Here is a 24,074-nt window from a genome sequence, read left to right on the forward strand (position 1 = left end):
GACATGTGAAGGGGCCAGTCTGGGCAAGGCCATTCTCCATCAACAGATACATTTTTCTTGTCCGAGAACCTTGGACAAGTCTCAGTGTTGACTTCTTCAATACAATGTCATATTTCTTTTTCTTTTTAAAATTAAGTTTTATTGAAGCCCTTTGTTTGTACATTGACTGTCTTTCCCAGGTATTATTGCCCCATGTTCCTTCCAAAATAAGTTCTACCATGTAACAAAGAAAACCAGTTAAGCAAAACCAGTCAACAGAGGACCTCAACAGATACTGTGTTTCACAACGAAAGTCCTCCACTTCTCTCCCAAAAAGAAGCAGGTTCTTAGGATGTCATATTTTGGAGTGAATTTTACTCAAGAACTGTTGGAGAAAGTTAGGTCTTCTGAAACCAACAAATCTTATACTTGGCAATCTATTCTGTGTACTTATTAGTGATGTGACCTAGGGCAAGTTATATAATCTCTTTGCCTCAGTTTCCTCATATGTAAAATGAAGATAATAAATAGTGTCTACTTCACAACTTTCTAGAGGCAACCAGGTGGTGCATTAGATAGAGCACTGGCTATAGAGTCAGGAAAAACCGAGTTCAAATAAAGACTCAGAAACTTACTATTTGTATCACTCTGGGAAAGTTTATCTGCCTCAGTTTTCTCATCTGTAAAATGGGAATAATAGCTACTACCTCCCAGGGTTGTTGTGAGGATCAAGCATTTAGCATAGTGCCTGGCATAAAGTAAATAACTTATTAAATACTTATTTCCCTTTTTCTTTTCTTCCAGGGTACTGTGAGGATAAAATGAGGTAAGAGATACAAAGTACATTGCAAACCTTAAAGTGTTATATAAATGTTAGTTATTATTAGCTAGTTATTAGCTGTATCTGGTCCCAAATGTTTTACTCTCCACATCTAGGTTTAGACATCAACATGCAACATGACTTCGATTCAAGATCTAAATCTAATACTTACTTGGCTGAGCAGCTACTCCTTAGATAAAATAGTTTGGTTCATGGAGTCAAGCCCACTGTCCTCAGGGAATGGTAGGAAGAGGACTGGCTTAGGTGTCAGGGTTGAGTTGAAGCTCCAGTTCAGCCAATCTCTAATTGCGTGAATGTGCATATATATCACTTCCTCTTTTTTGGCCTGGACTCCTGGGTGGAATCTTTCCCAGAGCCCCAAACCAAACTATCTATTAGGAAAATCACCATTGTACCAGGCTCCCTCACAGGGGTCACTGTAGGAAATGCACTCTAGAAAAGGAAGTTCTAAGAGTTATCAAAGGTCAGAGTAGGAGGGGGACAAAAAGGGGGAAAAAAGGGGAAAAAAAGGGGAAGAGTCTAGGCATAGTTTCTTCTAGCTTAGTGATTACTGTAGCTCCTTCCTGTCTTGTCTCCCTCTCTGACCAAATGATCCTTTTCAAACAAAGTAATATTCCTAGTACACAAGTCCAATAACCTCATTCTGCTGCTGAAATGGCTCCCAATTCCCTACTGGGGGCAGAATGGCATGGCAGAAAGATCGTGGATGTAGGTCTGGAAGGAACTTTGAGGTCACTGTATCCATCCCTTCTTTCATTTTACAGATGAATAAACTGATGCCTGAAGAAGTTAAGTGACTTTTCCAGGGTCACACAATTTACTAAGAGGCTATGATACAAAGTCTTCCACCACTTTGCCCCATCTTTCTAGCCATATTTCAGACACCTCAACACTTTAGCCAAACTGGATTCCTCAGTTGCCAGATCTTGTCCTGTTCTCTCCAGTCTCTCTGGGTGACTGCCTCCTTATAGACTTTCCCTACATCTCTATCTACTGAAATTTTCTTTTTCCTTAAGCAGGCCCCACTAAGGTGCTACCTCAGAGAACCCTATGGCTAAATTTGTGTTCCCCCCACAATACCCCAGTCAAAAGTGATCCCTCTCTTTTTCAATCTCTTCTTCCTTTCTGGTCTCTTCAATACATTTATTACATTCTGATTCAGTTACTAGCATTGAGAGACTCTTCCACTCCATTCCCTTAAGCTCCTTCAAGCACAGAGGCTATGTGGATTTTCATCCTTGTACTGAGCTCCAAGTCTTATATACACATGTTAAGCCCAACTTGGACAGCTAGGTGGTGTAGTGGATAGAAGTCCTGAAGTCAGAAAGACTCATCTTCCTGAGTTCAAATCTAGTCTCACACAATTACTAGCTATGTGACCCTGAATAAGTCATGTAACCCTGCATGCCTCAGTTTCCTCATCTATAAAAATGAGCTGGAGAAGGAAATGGCAAACTACTTCAGTATCTTTGCCCAGAAAATCCCAAAGGGGGTCATGAAGAGTCTGAAATGACTGAACAACAATGAGCCCATTTTATATGTGATCTGTGTGTCTGTCCTTCATTTTCAAAGAAGACCATGACATCAGAGAAATGATGACAAGACTTGCACTTGTCTTTGTTTTGAGGGAGGGAAGGCTGTGTAAGGTCACTAGCCTCACTTTCCCCTTCTGAGCTATCTGGATCCAGTGACCATCTGGTCATCAGGTATTCATCAGGTAGGTACTTAATACATGATATAATGCCAGGGTGGCATTAATAGATATTTACTCAATCAAAACGAATTTAGCATTCTTCCCCATGTATGGAAGTGTGGACGTTTCAGATGCTGCAGTTAACAGGAGTGGATGAAAACTGAAGCAAAATGTCCCTCTCTGCTAAAGACAATTCCTGGCACTCACCTGGTCCTTTGGCTCCTCCCTGTAAAATTCGACCCAGTCTAAAGATGATAGCTCTCTCATACTCCTTTATGATCTAGAAAAGAAAACAGCAAATTAACTTCTTAAGAGACTATAAGCTCCTTGATGTCTTTTCTTTGTACTACCCATCATGCCAAATGCAGGGATCTGCATCCAGCAGAAGTTTAATGAATGCTTCCTGAATACTAAATAAAGGGAGTTGAAATTTTTATATGGTTGGACTCCCTGATCACAACCTTTACTCTGCGTGAGTTAGTCATCACACACTACTTTTTTATGCAGATAAAATCTAGAAGTAAAATTGAAGAAATTGGGAGTATTTAACCTGGAGAAGAGAAGGTGAGAGGAGGAGGGACATGGCTCATTGTTTACAGAGAGCTGAAGAGCAGCTATAGAAAAGAAGGGAACATGGGTTTCTACTTCGCTCTCCTAGGGCAGAACTGATGTCCTACTAGAGGGTATCGAATCACTAGAAGGCACAAAGAGTGTAGGAGATCATTTGCTAAAGATGTTTGTAAGGGGGGATTCTTGCTCACTTATGACTTGAAAGAGAAGACCTCAGAGAGATAGATCCCTGCCAGTTCGGAGGATCTATGTGACTCTGTAAATGATGAATGACAGTGACTAAAAGAGAGTCTGAAAAGTGGTAAATGTTGGCCTGAGATACAAAAGAACAACATCACAGGATATCTCTGAACTATCCCCACTGTTGGAGATACTCTGTGAGAAGCTCATGCAGATTCCAGTGGGGTCAGAGTACCTAGTATCAAAGTTCCCAACTCAAAGTTCAATGATTCAGTGTTTAATTATTTTTACATTGTCAGGAGAGAAAAAAAAAAATTAAGGCCTTGTAGATTCTTTTGTTTCTTTCCAAGTGTCAGGCATTAAGTAAGAAAAACAGAGCAGTTGCTGATATTTTTTTATTTAGTAGTTTCCTTACCCAGAGTTCTCTATACTAATAAAACCAAAGGTCTGGTTTAGGAAAAAAATTGGAAAATACTTACTGGGTCTTCTGACATTTTCAGCAGTAAGTGGAAAAGGAAATAGGCTATCAGCTTCTCACTGACTGTGTCCTATGGTGCCAATGCCCATCTCCGAACTTCTTCAATCCCTCAAGCCAAAGGAGAGGCCCCCTCCAGGAAAGTTGCCTGAGAGATTTTTACTCTAGACACACTGGGGAAATCTTAAGTGGACCCAAGAAAGAGTTCTTAAGACTTCATAGGATTGCATTTTTCCAAAGGGAGAGTAAAGAATAAGAGGCAAAGTGATACATTGGAAAGAACGTTAAATTGGGAGTCCTAAGAACTATGTTTGAGTCCTCGCTCTGTCACTTACTATTTATGTTATGTTAGGCAAAGTAGACTGCCCTCTCTGAGTCTCAGTGATGCATTTGTAAAAATGAAAGTGCTGGACTAGATGGTGTCTGAGACCCCTCCCAGCTCCAAATCCTGAGACCTCAAGGTAAAGAGTAATCCTGGCCACAAATGCATCCACAGATTATACAGTTGCCCTATCCAAAACCACAAGGAGCCACTTAAATCCCATTTTAAAGCTTTCTCAAGTAAATATTCCATTACCTTTATGCACATCCAGACTGAGAATGGGAAGGTAATAACCGTGAAGAAGAAGGATATAACCACCAGAATCCATCCACAAAAACCAAGGCCCTTACTGGGGCTATCTGCAGGAAAGAATATGTAGTTCATGTTATCAAGACCAAACAGATTCTTGAAGGCCACTCTTGTAGTATGAAGATACCATAGGAAACCAAAGAGTTTAGAAAGCCTAGCCTGATACATTAGAGAGAACACTGAATTAGTCATCAAGAAACTTAGAGTTTTGTTTTAGCTCTGCCACTCACTCATCTTATTTCTCTGGACTTTTATGCCCTTCTTTGTAAAATGAAGTGGGATTGACTAGACCAACCATGGGTTCTTAACTTTTTGGATACTGGGCCTTTTTGGCGATTTGGTGAAGCCTGTGGACCCCTTCTCAGAATAATGCTATTAAACGCATGAAGTAAAATACATGGGATTACAAAGGAAACCAATTATGTTGAAATATAATTATCAAGCTATGAAAAAGTAAATGGATCACAGGTAAACTGAATGGATAATCTCCCAGGTTTCTTTCAGTTCTGATGAGTCACCTTCCAGTCCTCATTGTGTGATGGCATTACTTCCCTATGCCTTGGTTTCTTCATCTTTAAAATGGGGGTAATAACTTTGTACTACCTTCTTCAGTGGGTTTGGAGGCAACGTATTACAAACATTAGAACACCATATAAATAAATAGGAACAATTAAGACTGAGTATTAAGGTCCTTTCCTACTCTATCATTTTATAAGTTATAAATGAAACATTCAAATATTCATTCAATAAATAGGTCAATATATTACGCTGTGAGAGTCAAGAGACTTAGGGTAGGTTCCAGTTCTGGTACTCACTTCCATGTGTGACAACCTTAGGCAAATTATTCTCAGTTTCATTAAACTCACCTGAAAAATGAGAAAAAATAATCTGAGGTCCCTTCCAGCTCCATGACCTCGTTACAGTCTATGTTTTATTTATTTATTTTTTTTACAAGTTCATGTGTCCATCTTCTACCGTCAGGCTTGGATTTAATTAGTTTTTTTTGTTATTTTTACATTAAAAAAGAAAGAAAAACAAAATTTGTAACCAATATGCATAATCAAGCAAAACAAGTTCCCATATTGGCCATTTCCAAGAAGTACATTAAAATAAAGATAAAATGCAAATAAATTATAATACAAATTAGCATATAAGAATGGTACAAAGTGCTAAAAAATCACAAGGGGTAAAGAAAGAACTGTGTGGTTCAGGGAAGGCTTGAAGCAATCAATGTTGTACCCACAAGCCATGAGAACTGACTGAGTAGCCAACCAGTCTGACACACCAGGAAAGGTTTGGGAACTACATTTCCCATAGTAGTACATCAGACCAGCAAGAAAATGGGTGCTGGAGGGCAGACTGTCCCTTTTGTACCATACCGTCTATAGTCTAATGATGCAATGGAGCCAAGTAGTTGTGAAATCTCCCAAGCTATAAGTTACAGAGGAAGGCGCCACTGAGCTATTTTACTTGGAAAAGGTCCAAGTCTTGTATTCTAGAATGATCAAGGGCTCAAAATTTCATCTTTCATCATATGACTTAGAAATGAGGATGATCTTACACTACAGGATGTCAGGGCTAGAAGGGACTTTAGTGACAATAATCTAATCACCTCATTTTACAGATGAGAAAACTGAGGCCAAGAGCAGGAAAATGATTTGACCAAAGTCACAGAGGTGACAACGAAGACTGAACCCATGTCTTCCCGATTCCTCTCCCAGAATCACATGGCATCAAGGTAAGAATCTTTGCATAGTGAGGCTGCTGAGCTGCAGGTGAAAGAAATAGATAGGAGTAGTGGGGAATATTATAGTGTTACTGCTAGAGACTATAAACCTGATGAGGAAAGGGATGCACTGATAGGGAAGTATTTATCTTTTTATCTCAACCAAAACCTAACAAAGAAAAGAGCAAATTGCATGATTGTCACAAAGGACTTTGAATTTCAGCTTCCTCGTTAGCATCAGGCTTTCATCCAAATTCAATTCAATTTAATTAAAGAATCAAATGTCTACTATATACAAGCTACTTGGTAGTATCTTGGAGAAGAGCTATTAGCTTATTGTCACTATCAGTTCAATGTAACGGGAAGGGTGCTCATTGCACTTGAGTTATAACATCTGTGACTCCCCCATAAGCTGGGTGGTTCAACGGATACTGAATATCCATAAAGCAGCAAGTTCAACGAATGTTGGTTCCAAAGTCATGAGGTTCCAACATGGGTTCAGCTTGTGTGGAATCCTGGGCAAATTGGTTCCTCTTTCTAGGTCTCTGTTTCCTCACTGGGAAAATAAGGGTGTTAGACTAGATAAACTTTTATGGTTGATTCCAACTTTAAATCTTAGATCTTATCCCTAATAGGGATTAGCTGTGTGACACAAAACAAATAGCTATGCCACTAGCGGACTTCATTCCCTTAAGCTATGATTTGAGGAGAATATTCCTTGTCCTATTTGCCTCATAGGTAATAAGATAATGCACATCAAGCAATTTATAACAAGAGCAGTTCACTGGCTTCTAATCTGGATCAGATCTGTATTCACTGGTAGAGAATACCTGATGAGGAACACCTTCCAATTCAGATCTCTACCTTCTCTGCAATTCTCTGCAACATCTCTTAGATGTGCTTGGCCACTGAGACATTTCAGCAACTTTCCTTGGGTAGTATGGCTAATATGTATCAGCAAAAGAACTTGAACAAAGGTCTTTCTAACTCGGAGACTAGCTCCCTAGCCATGATGTCAGGTTGCTTCTATAAATGCTATTTGTTATTTTTATTAAAACCATAACTGTGATACTGAGCTAGGTTGTACAAAGGCCAAACAGAGGATTCTTAGGATTATAGTTCTAGAGTTAAAAGTGACCTGAGAGGCCATCTAGACCAACTCTTCCATTTTACAGCTGAGGAAATTGAGGTCCAGGAAGGCTAAATGATTTTAGCAAGTTAAGAAGAAAGCATTAGAAGCAGTGTTTGAATCTAAGTGCAGATAGTGTCTGCCCTTTGGACTATTTCTTCTTCATTGTTATCAATAATACACATTGTTTTATTATTAACAATACTGATTATTAATTATACAATTATACATAATACATATAATAATAATTACCATTGTTATAATTATTAACTGTTCCCATATCTATAGTAGTTTAAGGTTTAAAAAGTGGTTTCTTCAGACCAACCATATAAATAGTGTTCTCATTTTAAAGATGCAGAAGCCAAGGCCTGGACAGGTAAAGTGTCCAGGGTCACAGCTTCAAAACTAGGACTCAAACCCAGGTTCTTTTGATTCTAAATCCAAGTGTTATATGATAGTAAGGTGATCTTGGGGAGCTCTACACAATCCTTTTCCAAGAAGAAATCAGTTCCATGAGAGATTATAAGAAAAGTCTCCAATGTGGTATTTTTGGAGAAGGCTTGTATCAAAGCCTTTTTGCTATCATAAACCAGAAACCAAAAGCCCTAATTACCAGTGGTCTGGTGTCAGTGGCAACCTCCCAAGACAGCTGTATCCAAATTGGGAATGCACTGGAGAAGCTCTGATAATGAAATCTGAGATTCCCACAGAGTAAGTCCTCTTATTTCCAAACAACATTCTTTATGGCAAGAGACAGCGGGAGGCTCCCTGCCAGGCCTAAGTCTGGCCTCCTGAGGCTCTCCAACAAAGAGCAGATGTACACCAGCTAGTTAACTCTTTTACTGTTACAGAAAATTTGCAAATCACTAAATACTGAAGGATGCAAAAAAAGAGGCAGAGAGAGAGAGAGAGAGAGAGAGAGAGAGAGACAGAGACAGAGACGGAGACAGAGAGACAGACAGAGGCAGAGAGAGGCAAAGATGGGGAGAGAGAGGGAGAAAAAGACAGACTATTAAGAATAGTGGCCTGTCCTCAATGAACGTTTCATAAATCTGCAAGATTTGCCTGCAGGTTCATCAGCTGGCGCCTTGGCTTTCTCAACACTGCCCAGATACTCAGGCTGGTTTTTTCCTTTGCTAGATGCATAAGAAATGATGGTCTTTCAAAACCAAGTGATGAAATTTCAGGGATGAAAAGGAAATTATGTAGCTCTCTGAGGCTGGTTTATGAAACGCATTTGGGCATAGAACACATAACGTTAGTGCTGGAAGGAACCCCAGAGGTCATTTAGTCCAACCCCCCTTATTTTACAGATGAGAGAAGGAAGATCAGATGAGATGGGCCCATGGTCATATGGGTAGCAAATGGTTAGCTCTGAACATGACACTACATCTCTAACCCCCATCATTTTACAGATGATGCCAAGTGTGAAACCTAGGTCCTCTGACTTTAAATCCAGTGTTCTTTCAGCTATGACATGCTGCCTCTCTAAATTCATGATATTCAGTGTCTGGAGAAGTATAAACAGAAAGGCTAGATGTTTGCAGAGGGTTCATTTCTAGACTTTCCCAGGCCTTTGAAATGGAACCATTCTACCATAGTTCCTATCCCTTACCTTATTTGAAATTTCTCACTAGTGGCCCAGATAGATAACACATCTTGACATATTTCTAAACTCCCAAATCTTCAGGATTACCAAACGTCTACAGATTTACCTCCCATATGACTGCAAGCCTTGATAGGTAGAAAAGAAAATTCGACTTTCCTTCCAGATATTCCATCACAATAAAAATAACTCACCAAAATGATAAGCAAATTCTATTGATCTATTTGAGAAGAAGTCTTGAAAGGCAGAGGAATGGATTTGGAGATAGAAAACCTGGGTTAGAATCCTGATTCTGTCATTAGTGTGATCTAGGAAGGATGCAATCTCACTGGGATTTCAGTTTCCTTTTCTGTAAAATAAGGGTAGGTTAGACTAGATCAAGGGTTCTTAATTTTGGGTCTGTGGACTTAAAAGAAAAATTTTGATTACTATTTCAATAATAGTAAATATATTTCAATATGAAACTATTTCAATATATATTTATAACTACTTCAGTATACTAAATATAAGTAATTCACTCCCCATTAGACTGTGAACTCCCTTATTTTTGCCCTTTTCAGATCTGAATTCTCTCACAGCAGCTTCCCTTGACATTCTCTTTCCCCACCATTGAGAAAGCAGGAAGAAAAATAACTGTTACAAATATGTATTGTTGAGCAAAACAAATTCCACCTTTTCAATATCCAAAAGGGAAAAAAAGGCCCATCACCTGTATTTGGAAGTGGGTAGAATAATTCATCTCGAGTCCTCTGGAATTATAGCTGACATTGTGCTGATCAGAATTCTCAAGCCTTTCAAAGTTGTCTCCACAATATTAGTGTGTTTAATAAATCATACTTGTTTATTTGACTTCCTCTGTAATTTTATGCATTTAAAAGCATTATGCTGAGAAGAGGTCCACAACCTTCATTTGATTATTCAATTGACATTGAAAGCTTTCATATCTTAAGATCTCAGAAAAGTTTGTTAAGGAAGAGCCAATGCAATGGTATCTCTAAGCAACAATTGTTTGGTATTACTGGACCACTAAGAACATTCTTAAAAACCAAGTATCTTTTTTTCCAACATTCCAGTGTACAAAGGTTTGTCATTTTTTCATTTCACAGCTGTAAATTCCAAGAGAGTAAGCGAGTAGGCTAAGGAACACCAGGCACAGAAAAGACAATGTTTACCCTCTTGAGTACAGCATTAAACATTCATTCAATCTAGTTGAACATGAATGGGAGGACTTTTTCCTGGAAACTAATTTTTGCTTTTTTTTTTCCAAGTTCAAAGTTCACACTTATAATTACCATTTCAAGTTTACAAAGTGCTTTTGATTGTACCTCATAATAGCCTCAGGAGATAATAGTACAGTTCTAATTAATCCCATTTCATAGATGGGGAAATTGAGGTACAGAGTTTGAGTACCTTGTCCAAGGTGATCAGAGGAGAGTTGAACTAATTTATGTCTAAGAAGAGGAAGCAAAAATGAATAGTAGGTATAGAGGTAGCTGTTTTGCATTCAAGTTTTGTCTCCCCTTTTGTCCCAATTACTTAACTTTTCTAAACCACTATTTTTACAGCAAAATGGAGAAAAGTAAAACAAGGTTGTTGTTAGGAAGGGATCCTGAAAATCATCAGGTGCTATGGAAATAGGAGCTATGGTTAACTGTAACGTCAAATTCTGTGTGCGGTAACGCAAGTCTTAACAGGCATTTATTTAACTGATAAGGAAATCGAAGGAGAGATATTTATAAATATTTATGATATTTATTCAATATCATAAAATAGTGGGGAAGAGAAAAGGAATCAACATTTATATAGTCTCCTATGTGCCAAGCTACATACACAGATAGTAGGTCAGGAAGACCTGAGTTCAAATTTGACCTCAGAAACTTACTAGCTGAGTGAACCTGGTCAAATCACTTAATCTCTGTTTGCCCCAGTTTCCTCCACTCTAAAATGGAGATAATAATAGAGAGAACATTAGACAACTACAGGGAAAAATAAAAAAAAACAATTTCCTCTAGGAGATAGGACATAAGCTGAGCTTTGAAGGAAGATAGGGAATCTAAGAGGCTGTGATGAGGCAGAAGTTCATGGAGAATGGCCTAGGCAAAGTTGGAAGAGATGGAGATTTGGGAGCTGGAATTCTCAGGTAGTGAGTTTGGAGAACAGTAATGAAGCCAGTTGGGTTGGGACAGGGGAGCATGGAGGGGAGTAGTGTGCAGTAAAGCTACCTTGAGAAGGGCTTGAAACGGCAAGCTGAAGAGTTTGTATTTTATGCTAGAGGGAAATGGGAGCCACTGAAGTTTTGTGGGCAGGAGAGTCACACGGTCAGACTTGAGCTTTAAGGAGACTACTTTAGCAGCTATGTGGAGGACAGACTAGAGAGGAGGGATTGGAAGCTTTGGGAGACAATTAGGAGGTTGCTGCAACACTGTAGGTGAAAATATCTGAACTCCCACAGTTGTATAAGCAAAAACAAACAAACGGATGGGGAATACAACATGGACAAAGACTCTCTGAGACTTGGAATCTGATTGGACAAAGCTGGTGAAGGAGCAGAAAGGGTGTGCGATCAAGCAACTAGGAGTGATGAGGCTATTAATTCAATCAATAAAGGGAACTGAAAAGTGAAGGCTGTGGAAAGATTTGGAGAACCTAATGAGCCTACTGATCAGGCAGAGGACAATACTTCCTCCTTGTCATTAGAATTTATTAACTATCCCCTGCCTAATGTCTTTCAGACACACAAGATTACCCAACCCCTGACTCACAGTCATGGGCATTCTACCACACCCAGAGAAGGGTCAGCCTACCCAATAAAGAAGGGTATGGCTCTCTGTGTCAACACCCCTCAAAGATAAACTATCAAAGAGGCCTGGGAGTCAAGCAACATGTGCCAGGTTATGCAGTATCAATAGCAGAGTGATCAGAATGAGGAAACAAAAGGGGAGTGGGAAATAGAACCATGGATTAAGATCTAAAGGGCTTTTACAGTTTACCAGCACGGATAGTAGCAAGAGACCTTTTTCCTCCTCCGCTGTGGCCTACTAGTCATCCTCTTGCCCACTAGCACCCAATGGACCAGCAAGAACAGGCCTAAGGTACCTGTCCAACATCAACTTTGCCATTCTAATTCCCAATGTACAGTTCCCTCCAGGTGCTGGATGTACATTATCATCTGGATGTTCCCTTATAACTACCTCTGCCTGAGGGAACCCAGAACCCCACTCCACTATAACTCCACGGGAGTACTATCTTCTTCTCAACAGCGATTGGTTGGGAACTATCTACCATGTCACTGTCTCCCAAGGTCCACTTGGCCTTAATGTCTGCCCCACTACTTTTCCTTCTGGACTCTAAGTACCAACTGGTCCCTCTCCATCTGCCAGGAAACTGAACTCTCATTTCAGTCTCTGCCAATTAGAATGTGACCTCCCTGAAAGCAGAAACCGTCTAGTTTTTCTATTGTATTCTCCCTGTGCAAATCTGAGGATCTTGATGTACTGATATAGTCTTCCAGTGATGCCATATAGCTTTGAACAATGAAGTCTCCAAAGAATACAAGGACTAGGTCACTCAAAGAGCAAGGGAGAGAATTGAGCTTAGTGCAATACCTGGCACAGTGTAAAATACATGGTTTTACATTCTGTTCAATCTAGTCCAACTTCCTCATTTTACAGGTGTGGAAACTGAGTCCATGTTGGTTAAGTCATACAAAGTGGCAGAGATGAGGTTTTAAGCTCTGATTCCAAATCCAGCATTTTTCCCACTGCACTATGACAATGCTGTTAGACATGCTCTTAGTTATATCTTGAGGCAGGCATCACCAGGTAATTAAGCTTTCTAAGTATACAAGGCTGAGTTTAGAATTACAGTAAATTGTTTTGTTTTTTTAATAAAATTCAAATTGCTTTTAACTTCTAGAGTTTTATTTCAAAATCTGCTCTACATCTGGCTTTGTTTTTCTCGAAGTAACACCTATGTCTATACTACTTAAAGAGTTTACAAAGTGCTTTCCTTACAGCAAACCTGTGAGACAAATAGTCTAAAATTATTATGTCATTGAGGAATTAGTCTCAGAACAGTTTAGGGACTTACCCATGGCCACCCTGCTAAGTGTCTGGAGTAAAATTTTAACTCAGATCTGCTGACTCCAAGGTCAGTGCCTTTTACATTATACCTGCTACGTGTGGGCAGCAGATCAAAAATTCATCAATTCAAAAAACCTTTATTATAAGTGCCTAATGTGTGCACGCCTAATGTGTGCTAGGTACTATAGGTAAAGACAAACAAGACACAAGACCCTCTCCCTACCTTCTATGACATAAATCCCCATCTTTTTAATAACACTTCTACTGGATAGTGAGACAGTGTGGCATAGCATACAGGATGTTGTATCTGGAACTGGAAAGTATTAGGTTCAAATCCAATTTCTGATGCTTACTGGTTGTATGACCACCAGCAAGGCATTTGTCCTTGAACCTCAGCAGCTAAAGTTGCTATTAGCTACTAAGATATGTGGAATGGCCCCCTGAACTTGCTTTCTTGAATTACCATATTTTCCAGAAACACTGGCCTAGGAACAAGTCAAGGATGAACTCCACCAGTAGGTGACATAATTTGCTACTTTCAACCCAACATTAATTCTCAGTGAGGAAGCTGAGTTAGCTATAAACCTGGCTTGATAACTCAGTAAAATGGGTTGAAATGTCTTTGGGAATTCCCACATTGATCCTAGAGTCCTGTTGTACTGATATAGTCTTCCTAAGATGCCATATGGCTTTAAGCAATGGAGTCTCCAAAGAATGAAAGCTGTAGATCACTCAAAAAGCAATGGAGAAAAGCATGACTTTTCTCTGTTAATTATTTCCCTTTTATCCTATATATAGCTTGCTTTGTTATTTATTTTTAATTTATTATAATTTTATTTATAATTATAATAATATAATTATAAAATTATAATTAATTTGTTATTTATTTACATGTTGTCTCCCTCATTAAATTATAAGTTCCACAGATGGCTCTGGAGGAGAAGTGAGGCTGGTGACCAGCACAGGCCTCCCTCACTCAAAACAAAGTCAAGTACAAGTCATGTCATCATTTCTCTGATGGCGTGGTCTTCTTCGGCAACGAAGGATGAACACAACAACATGTTCCACAAGGGCAGGGATGTCTTTTGCCTCTTTTTGTATCCCCAGTGCTTAGCACATAGTAAGCACTTAATAAATATGTACTGAAGATGATGGCAAGTGTGTACTGACTGTAGCTTGTTTCTAAGGAAGAACTATACATCAAGATCAACGAAAGGTATCTTTGAGGAAATGAACAATTAGTGAGGTACACTGATCACATAACTAGAGAGAGCCCCTGACCTTCCCCTGTGCCCATGTAATACCAGGAAAGAGAGATGAAGTTGCTCAAAAGTGGGTGTGATCTCCCACGAAGGACTTATGGGAAGATGTGGACAAGACTCACACAGGATTAGAAGGCATGAATGGGTTATGATTTGTGCTATTGGAGGGGGATGGACATTAGTGAGATTACATCTCTGGATCTAAGAATGCTCTGAAGAGGTCACATTATTTGAATTCACACTGTGTACTTCTGTTGGATTGGAATCAATGACCACATCTTACATAATTGTAATTTCAAATAATGTGAATTGGAATATAGATTGTGCCCACTTCATGGTGATTCAGTATTTGCACTATCCCAGCCTCCTAGCAGTTGACAATTGAGTAGGGGGCCTGGGAATGACATTTACATTGGAGTAGCACAAAAGAAGCACTAGATATGAAGTCAGCCCAAAGACCTGGGTGCAAATCTTGACTCCAATTTTTAATACATAATTCTTATGTATTCTGCATAAAACTGATGCCTAACATAGATGTTTGTTTTACTTTATTTTGATTATATTACAGGTCAGTTCATATCTCTGAACCTCAGTTTCTTCATTTAAAAAAAAGAGGATGTTAATCCTGGCACTACCTACTACAAAAGATTGTTGTAAGGATGCTATTTAAATGTTTATTGTGATCATTGTAATAGTACAAACTGAAATACAGTAAGTAAGGTTTCCAGTTCCTTGGAGTGATTTGAGAATTCAGGAAGAAAAGGAGAGAGGCAGAAAGAGAGAAGGAAGAGAAAGAGAAGGAGAGAGAGGGAGATTCAGAGAGAAAGAAATAGAGAAGGAAGGAGGGAAAGAGAGAGAGAGAATGAGTTAAAGAGATCACAAACTAAGGATATGGGTAGATAAAAGCTGTCCCCCAAAGACAGTGTGGTTATGGGGACCAAATGGAATAAGAATGATAAAATGCTTATGTAAATGTGAATGCCTCCATTTGAAAAGACCAGAAAAAGGGATTTACCTCTAGTTATAGGGGTAATAATGGGCAGAAATGGAACCTATATCCAGATCTTTGGATCTCAAGTTCAGAGCTCTTTACATTACACCATACTATCACAGATTTTAATGGATAAAAATCAACATTTATCTTGAACTTTTATCTGGAAGTATTAAAAGCAAAAAGCCACATCAATACAGCCTCTTTAGAAAGCATGCTTGTGGAAAACCTATATTTCTGTTGACAACTGAGAAACCGAGGCACAAGGAGAGTAGTATATCTCAGGTCACTTAGAGCTCATCAAGTACAAAACAGATATTAGAATCCAGGAGTCCTAACTCTGAATCACACAAAACTCAAGCAGTATCAAAGTTAGAAGAGACCTTTAAGAAGCCATCTTGCTTAACACCTATATCTAATTTAGAATTCCTCTCTACAAAGCCTGAGAGGTTACCCAGACTTAGTATGAAGACCTCTAGGAAAAGAGAACCCATTGCCTTACAGGGGTGGCCTAGCCCATTTCAAGATAGTTCTAATTAGTTGGAAATTTTTCTTTCCATTCAGCTGAATGCAAGTCTTTCCTCTTAACCTCTACCCATTGTCCTTAGTTCTCCTTTCTAGCACAAGGCGAAAGAAAATGACAAAGCTACCCTCTTCCACACAAGAGCCTTTTAAGTACCAGAAGGCAGTCACCCCATGGGCCTCTCCTTTGTAGGCCCAACATCTCAGCAAGGCCTCAGATTCTCCCTCCTCTGGTTAGAGATGAGAACCACTGTTCAGAGTCAAGAGCTTTTTCTGGTTTCTTATCCAAGTCAGCTAATATTAAGTGAAATGCCACCTGGGGCCAGGATACTATAAAGAAAACATTAAGACTAACAATGTGCTTGGGGACTCAGTCTCCCCTCTGAGGGACAAGAAAAACACACTTTTGGATACAATTCACAACAGTCCACAATTAACAGGACCTATTGTCCTATTAATGGAATTACTGAAATTCTTCCAGGGTCTTGAGATTCATCAACATGGTAGTCTCTCCCAAGGCAGATCCAAACCGCCACATGATCATCATTACTAGTATAGTGCTGCGAAGTCTGCCGAATGCTTCACGAACATTATTTTGTATTGTCCTCACAATAACCCTGGGAGGTACGTGCTTTTGTTGCCTCCATTTTACAGTGGGGAAACTGAGGCAAACAGAGGTTAGGTGACTCACCCAGAGTCACACAGCTGCTAAATATATGAGGCTGTGCTGGATCTCAGGTGGTCTTGACCCTGGATTCTGCCATCTTAACATAGCAATATCTTTGCATAGAACCACAGATAGTTGGATCAGCTTATGAATCTTGGTTTCTTCCTTCATAAAAATGCCCTCAGCATTTACTTGGCACATAATAAGCACTTCATGAGGAGCCAAGAAGTGGAAGTATTACTACTCCCATTTTACAAATTAGGAAACAGAGAATTATAGTAACTGGTCCAGAATCATGTTGTTAAAGTAAGTAAAGGAACAAGAATTCAAACAGAATTTTTCCAATCTCCAGGGCCAGGACTCTAATCACTTTCACACTGCTCTGTTAAGAACAACAGTTCCCATTTTGATAACATTTTACAACACATTTTTCCTACAACGACCTTGGGAAGAAGGGTGGTGCAATATCTGGTATCCTCATTTTACAAAGGAGAGAACTGAGGTTCAGAAAAAGCTGTTCAACTGATCTCCCAACTGTCAGATCTCATGCAGTCAAAATGGGGTTAGAGGAGAAACAAAATTGAGGAACTGGCACGTCAATTCCTTCTTCCTGATGATCTGTCTCTCTTTCCCAGGTCTTGGTAAACAGAGAACACTGTTTTTATTATGAACACTAACTATATTCCCTTTGATAAACAGAGATAAGTCAATTGGGAATATAAGCGCTATGCAAAGTTCATTTTAGATTAGAGACAGTTCTATAATAAGACAAATTTCTGGACACAGAGGTTAAAAACACAAATTCAATAAATTATACATATACACACACAGGGAGAATAAACAGAAAAGTTCCCAGCATTAACTAGTCAGACATTCCAGAAACAAAACATTCTTGCCACTTCAGCCTACACTTCCCTTCAGACCCAGGTGGAGATAGTTCCAGGACTCTGTGCCCAAGAGCCATGGGAACAGAAGCACCCTTACCATTACCCACCAGCCCTGCTTTTTAACCCAGCCTTGTTAGCCACCATCACAGACAGGCAGTCCTTCGAGAGAAGGTGCCTGACTGCCACTGCCGCCATCACCATCTGCTACTGATGGGGAGGTAAGCCTATGGGTCCCAGGAAAAGCAACACCACTCAGATTGAGAGCCGTGCTTCCATCCTGACCCTGCTGGCCATTACTGGAGGGAACAACACTTGCAAAGGGGTCCATCCTGGACACCATCAACGCCAACTGTCAACCAACTGCTGCTGACAAGCAGTGAAGGCTAAGAGCCTGAGAACAGAATTGCCCCTCCACACCAGTGGTCTGGCTTCCAGTCTGGCTCACACGGCCATTGGCCAGTTGAGCAGTGTTTGTGGGAAGCCCTCTGGAGGGACTGCAACCCTTCAACTCCTAAGTGGCCTCAGTTACTGAAGACTTAGAAAATAATGCTCTTACCAACAAAGTAATTTTCATTGTCCAATAGCCCAACTTCAGAAAAGGATGTCATTTTACTGAAAGAAATGAGACTAAAGAAGATGTGTTACCATCTGCTTTTGCTCCTAAACTCTAAGGACCACTGGGCCTTTCCATTCAATTTGCAGCAGAAACCTCTGTGTGTGGCCTCTCCCTCTTAGAGTCTAAGCTCCTTGAGAGCAGCGATCAGCTCTCTTTTCTATTTGTGCTCTACACAGAATAGGCACATGACAAATGCCTTTTTACTCACTCATTCTTTCATTCAGTGGATACTACTCATTTCCCTTCAGAGGACTTAAGAGTCAGAATGGACTTCAGAAACTAGAATGCCAGAGCATGTTGGGATAAACTAACCTAAACCCTCATTTTACAGAATAGGAAACTGAGGCTCAGAGAAAGGAAGAAACTTGCCCAAGGTTAAACAGTTTATAAGGAGCTCAGAGTTCTCTTCACTCCAAATTAGGAACTCTCTCTTATATTAAAAAACATTTCCAAAAATTTAATTTTTTATCCTTTTCTATAAATGATACAACTTTTTTTTTTAAATGTGAGAAAGTATAATGAAATTCTACTCTCCTATCACTGACTGTAGAAAGAACAATGAATTTGCAGTTGGGAAATCTGGGCTGCATTTTCCCATGTGACTTATTAGTCACATGGCTTGGGGCAAAACATTTAATCTATCCAAGCCTCAGTTCTCTTATCAGTAAAATGGGAACAGTAATGTTTCCATAGGAGCATAGTGAGGAAAATACTATTTATGGGATTTTAAGTGATTATTATTATTCTGATAATGATATGATCCAGAATGGCAAATTCCTTGGGGGCAGAAATTCTGCCACTTTTTTTCAAACTACCTTTCCAGCACAGGGCCTTGCATGTGGACTATACTTTAAAAATTGTTTCTTCAAGGGAATACAATGATCCACACTATTCACCTTCACTGATTCCTCAATTCTGAACAAAAAGCTTTTTCCAAATATTTGTAGCACTTTCTAACTCTCTAATACACTAAAGTTCTGTTTTGTATGTAGTTTCTTGTATATTTATCATATTACTCTAGCAGATTACAAGTTCCCTGAGGAAAGGCACCTTGTTTATCTGTGTATCTTTCTCAATATGCAGGAAAGTACCATGCACTAACACTTTTGGGCCACTGCATGGTCTACACACACACACACACACACACACACACACACACACACACACACACAATGTATACATTAATATATATTCAACAATAAAATTCACTCAAAAATAATATCAAATTTTGTTAAGTAACAAAATGCCAGAATCATATTCACCATATACTAATATTTATATATCAAATCATAACTAATATTTTGCTAGTTTCAATAGCCATTTTTAAGGTGGCTATTACCTCTGCCACAGACTACACCTGTGTGACTGGAATGTATCACTTTTCTTTGAAAATGAGAATGTCACACTGGTTAGCTAGAGAAATTTCCTTTCAGGTATAAAAAAGACTGATCCTATAAAATACAAAACAGGAAGGAATTAGCTTCTTGTAGTATTACTTAATAACTGTATATGTGATCATTTCTCATTCCAGCTACAAGATTGTATTTTCAAACGTTAATTTGTTCTCCAAAATACTTATAGGCTGGAGTATCCAGCAAGACCAGAACTAAACAGGAAATAATATCCATGGTAGATTCCCCACTAGAGAAGCTGAGATAATGGGCAAACCATCTTAACATTTTTACCCTTCATCCAAACCTTTCTATAAATATCCATCTTCAAAATTTTTTAAATAAAGTACAAAGGAATGAGACCAGTGGAATTCCTTGTTACAGTACATTTTTACTACAACCGGATTATTTTCAATCCCCATTTCTTTGTCCATCCTCTCCCTGGTCTCTCAAGTTTCTATCTTAAACAAATCACTCTCTGGATTTCCATTTTTCCATTTGTAAAATGAGAGGGTTGAATTACATAATCTCCAAAAGCCTTTTCATATCCAATATTCTATGTTCCATGTTCAAACCTTCTATATTTTATGTGGTCTGTGTTCTAAGGTCCCTTCCAAATCTAACATTATGTTCGAAGAACTCTGTAAACTGTAAAACACCATTTGAATGTGAACTGCTGCTATTAGTATATCTTAAACATCCCTCTCCAGTTTAGCAATAAAAATTCTATAACTAAGATTTCAAGTAGTTCCCATAACATGTGTAGTCATAAATTAGCAAGTTCAGGTTACATGCTACAGTGTATGGCCCCGCTGAGTATTTATTTACTTGGATTAATTCATAAAAAAGTTACAGTTTCCTACAATTTTATCAGCTCTAACAACAATGCAATAAACAAATCAGTCCCATGATCCTACTTATTCTCCTGTCACGATTGTCCCAAAAGGATTTGTTCACGTTTGTAATTATAATGCCACCTATCACTAAGTTTCTTTGCAATCAAACTACATTATTTCATTACAAAGTTTTGATGCTCTGCTGTCTTTGATGGAAAGTTGAAGCTGGATAGGAAGTGAGGGAGGGGGTCTTAGAATTGAAACTTTAGGATGTTAGAGCAAGGAGGGATGTCAGAAATCATCTTGTCCAACCCAATTATTTCATATATAAGGAAAGAAATTCTCAGAGAGGTGACTTCCTAGTGTCACAAAGAGATTTCCTGACAAAGTGGCTGTGGGGCCACTGGGTCAGGGCAGCTTTCCACTAATACTATTAAGAGGTTGTACCCTACAAGAAAATAGAGGTAATGAGGGAAGGGAGGGGTGTGATATAAGGGAGGGCAGATTGGGGGAAGTGGTAATCAGAATGCATGCTGTCTTGGGGTGGGCAGAGGGGAGAGATGGGGAGAAAATTTGAAACTCAAGATCTTGTGGAAATGGATGTTGAAAACTAAAAATAAATAATTAAAAAAAAAGTTGTAGATCAGTTTAGACTTGAATCTGCCTCCTCTTCCAGGAGACATAAGAACTTTCTGGAAAGCAATGCCTACATTTCTGTTACTAGTTTCCAGCAAAAATGGGTGTGGGCTGAATGGTTTGTTTCTTATTTCAAATCCAAAGATGATATTTTCCCGTATTTCTCAATTTATGAGCGTTAAGCTGGGCCCTCGTGGCATTTCCTGAGGGTTTTTTTTCCCTTCCTTCTTATTTATTTCAGAAATGCTGATGTAAAGAGAATGCTGCTTTGGTCTTATGGTTTCGGTTACATTATAAGAATTGCCATACTAGGTCAGATCCCTGGGTTGCTCTGGTCTAATGTTCTGTCTCCAGGAATTTAAACTGACGAAGTACAATGTAAACTCTGGATGGTGCCAAGTGCAGACATGTAGATCATCTATTCTGCCTCACCCAGAGCTTTCTGGAATTAGGGATAGCTGCTCTAGAGAATCATGGCATCTTACAGTTGAAAAAGACCTTAGATACAGGAGTATCAGTGACTGAATTCAGTCCTTCAGCCTCCAATTCAATAAAAGGGCCTCATATGGCTTGTAGGCCACAGGTTACCCACCCTTGTGATTAGAACATAAAGCTTCAGTTTTCCCCCCTATGAAATGGGAATAATACTTGTAATGGTAAAGCCTCCAGGAAAGGAGAATCCCTTCCAGAGTAATAAAGCAACATCTCGTTTAACTATTGTGAGGAAAGAACATCATAAACTTTACTGCTCTGCAGAAATGGAATGATTATACTGGCCTTCCTTGTTGTCTCTGAGGTAGCTTGCTAAGCAACCTCTAGCTACATGACTTCTAGTGCCAAGAGTCCAGTTTGTGGTCAAACATTTATTAGACCTTTTATTCATGTAAAAAGAGCTACCCCAAAGACCTCTCCTTAAATACATATTTACACATAACAAAGACAGAAATGATGTATACATTAACATGTGAAAAATGCATCCACCAAAGGGACTATAAAACAGATCTAAGGCCTGGTAGGACTTCAATTTCTTGCCTAGGAGGGACAACATTTTTCATAAGCTCGGCTCAGCTTTCAGGGAATAGGTGGGGCACTGCTATCCCAAGCTTTGAAGGACTACGGTTCTCATAGAGACAGAGCAGGCTCAAGGTGCAATTAATTAAGGTAGATGATTAAGGGCTAACTGTTATGTCCTGTGAGGCAAAGTCTAGAAGCCAATCTATCCTTAAATTTCTGCAGGTGCCTTTTTTTTAAACTTTATTTTTCTTGGGTTTTTGCTTTTGTTTTGTGTTTTCTTTCACATGACTGACATAGAAATGTTCTGCATGATTGCTCATGTATAATCTATGTCAAATTGCTTTCCTTCTTAATGATAGGGGAAATTTTTAATTTTAAGAAATGAATGCTAAAAAATAATTTTTCAGTATAATTAGGGAAAATAAAATATTTAACAAATAATTATTCCTACAGGTGAGGGAGAAGCATAAACTAGGGAAAATATTGGGTTATGTCCCAACCCTATAAAATTCAATATGGGCCATCCCATTGACCAGACTAGATGAGACAGGAATAACAACTGCCTTATAAGTTACTGATATCTCCCATCTTATTAGCTAGAGTAATAAGGAGGCAGTTTGGGTGTTACAGACTCTTCAAGAAATGTTGATGCTCACACTATTTTGGAGCCCCTGGAAGGGCCATCAAGACCAACCTTCAAAGTAATCCCATCCACTGTAGGCTGAAGAGGTGGTCATATAGTCTCTGCTCAGGTTTCTTAATCTCATATTCTCTTCCCCACCCCCAAACTTCCAGCACCGGAGAAGAATCCCTCAGTCTCCCCAGAAACCCACCGTCTCCTTCTTCAAGATCCAGGCACTCTGACCTAGTCTTCTCTGGGACTTTGGATCTCTTGTTTCCTACACATAGTTCTTCTCTCTACTTGCTTTTCCCCTCTCAGGCCCCAGGTCTCTCTCTTCCACATTCCCTCCCCCCCACTAAAATCAGTTCTCTTTTTCTCTAGTTCCATGACCTCTCCTTTGGGACTAGGAGCCTGGGATAGTTTCCCCTCAGGTCTTGACCTCACATTTTCCAAACCAGTTCTCTCCTTTTGTGAGCCCCAAAACTCAATCTAATCCCGCTCCAAGGAGGGTATCTCCCAATCCTTGAAAATTAGTTCTCTGTTGGGACTCAGATCTTTGTCGAGTCCCTTCTCAGGTCCCAACCGCACATCTCTTGTAGAGAACAAGATCCTTCTGGGATCCTGGCCTATGTCTTTGCTCAGGTCCCAGATCATAAAGATCCTAGATCATAGCTTTAGTGCTAGAAGGCGACCTTAGAGCTCATTAGGTTAACCACACACTCTCTTTGCCCTCATTTATAGAAGAGAAATGGAGATGCTGAGTGGTTAAGTCATGTGTTCAAGGTCACCAAGATGTAAGTAGCAGGGCCAGGCTTCAAACCTAGTTCCTGTGACTCCTAAACCAATGTTCTTTCATGCTTGCTTTTTCAGTGCTCCAGACATGAAACCTCCACCCAGTTCATTTTGCCTTCAGGGACCCATACATGTCAACCCCACAGAAAACAGTTTTGTCTCCCTCTGATTCATAAGGGACTCTTGAGCTCCCGATCTTGTCCTTCAGATTTCAGCTTTTCTTTTTTTTCTTTCTCAAGTCTTAGATCCCTCCCTCTCTCTTCCAATTCTCCTTCCTCTAAAATAGTGGTTCTCAAATGTTTTGGTCCCAGGACCCCTTTACGTTCTTATTTTTTTTAGAGGAAGTCGGTGGTAAGTGACTTGCCTGTGGTCAGACATGTAGTAAGTGTCTGAAGTTGGTTTTGAACTCAGGTTTTCTTGATTCCAGGACTGGCCTTCTCTCCACTAAGCCACCTAGCTGCCCCACCCCTTCACATTCTTAAAAGTTATTGAGCATCCACCAAAAAGCTTTTGTGATTTATTTGATCAATTATATTTGGTCAATATCAATTGATACTGACATTAGTAGTTAAACATTTTTATATCATTATGAAAATAGCTTTGAACTCATGGTCCTCCTGAAAGAACCTTGGGGATCCCCAGGGATTTCTAGATCACATTATGAGACAAATGCAGCTCTAGAACATGGGTCATGACCTAGCCTTCTCTTGGTTATTAGATCTCCCAGATACCAATTCTCTTGCCTCTCTGAGTCACAGACTTTGTCTTAACATTAGCTACTATTTCTATAGTACTTTAGTTTTACACCTCACAACTCTCTAAGATAGCTAATGACTGCATTATCACCTCCATTTTATATCAGAGGAAGCCATGGACTTAGAGGTCAGTTCCCACCTGACACCACCTGTGCAATGAACATGTCACTT

At 39.4% G+C, this 24,074-nt stretch overlaps 1 protein-coding gene across 1 annotated transcript in view; it reads right to left on the minus strand.

The window, feature by feature from the left end:
• Positions 1-24,074, minus strand: part of STOM (stomatin) — a 42,582-nt gene that overhangs the window by 13,549 nt on the left and 4,959 nt on the right. The window contains exons 2-3 of the mRNA XM_072631796.1: positions 4,316-4,419; positions 2,721-2,793 (exon numbers count right to left, since the gene is read on the minus strand). Of these exons, the coding sequence (XP_072487897.1) occupies positions 2,721-2,793; positions 4,316-4,419 (177 nt within the window). The remainder of the gene's footprint in view (positions 1-2,720; positions 2,794-4,315; positions 4,420-24,074) is intronic.

The sequence above is a fragment of the Notamacropus eugenii genome, chromosome 1 (assembly GCF_028372415.1).
Source record: "Notamacropus eugenii isolate mMacEug1 chromosome 1, mMacEug1.pri_v2, whole genome shotgun sequence".
NCBI lineage: Eukaryota > Metazoa > Chordata > Mammalia > Diprotodontia > Macropodidae > Notamacropus > Notamacropus eugenii.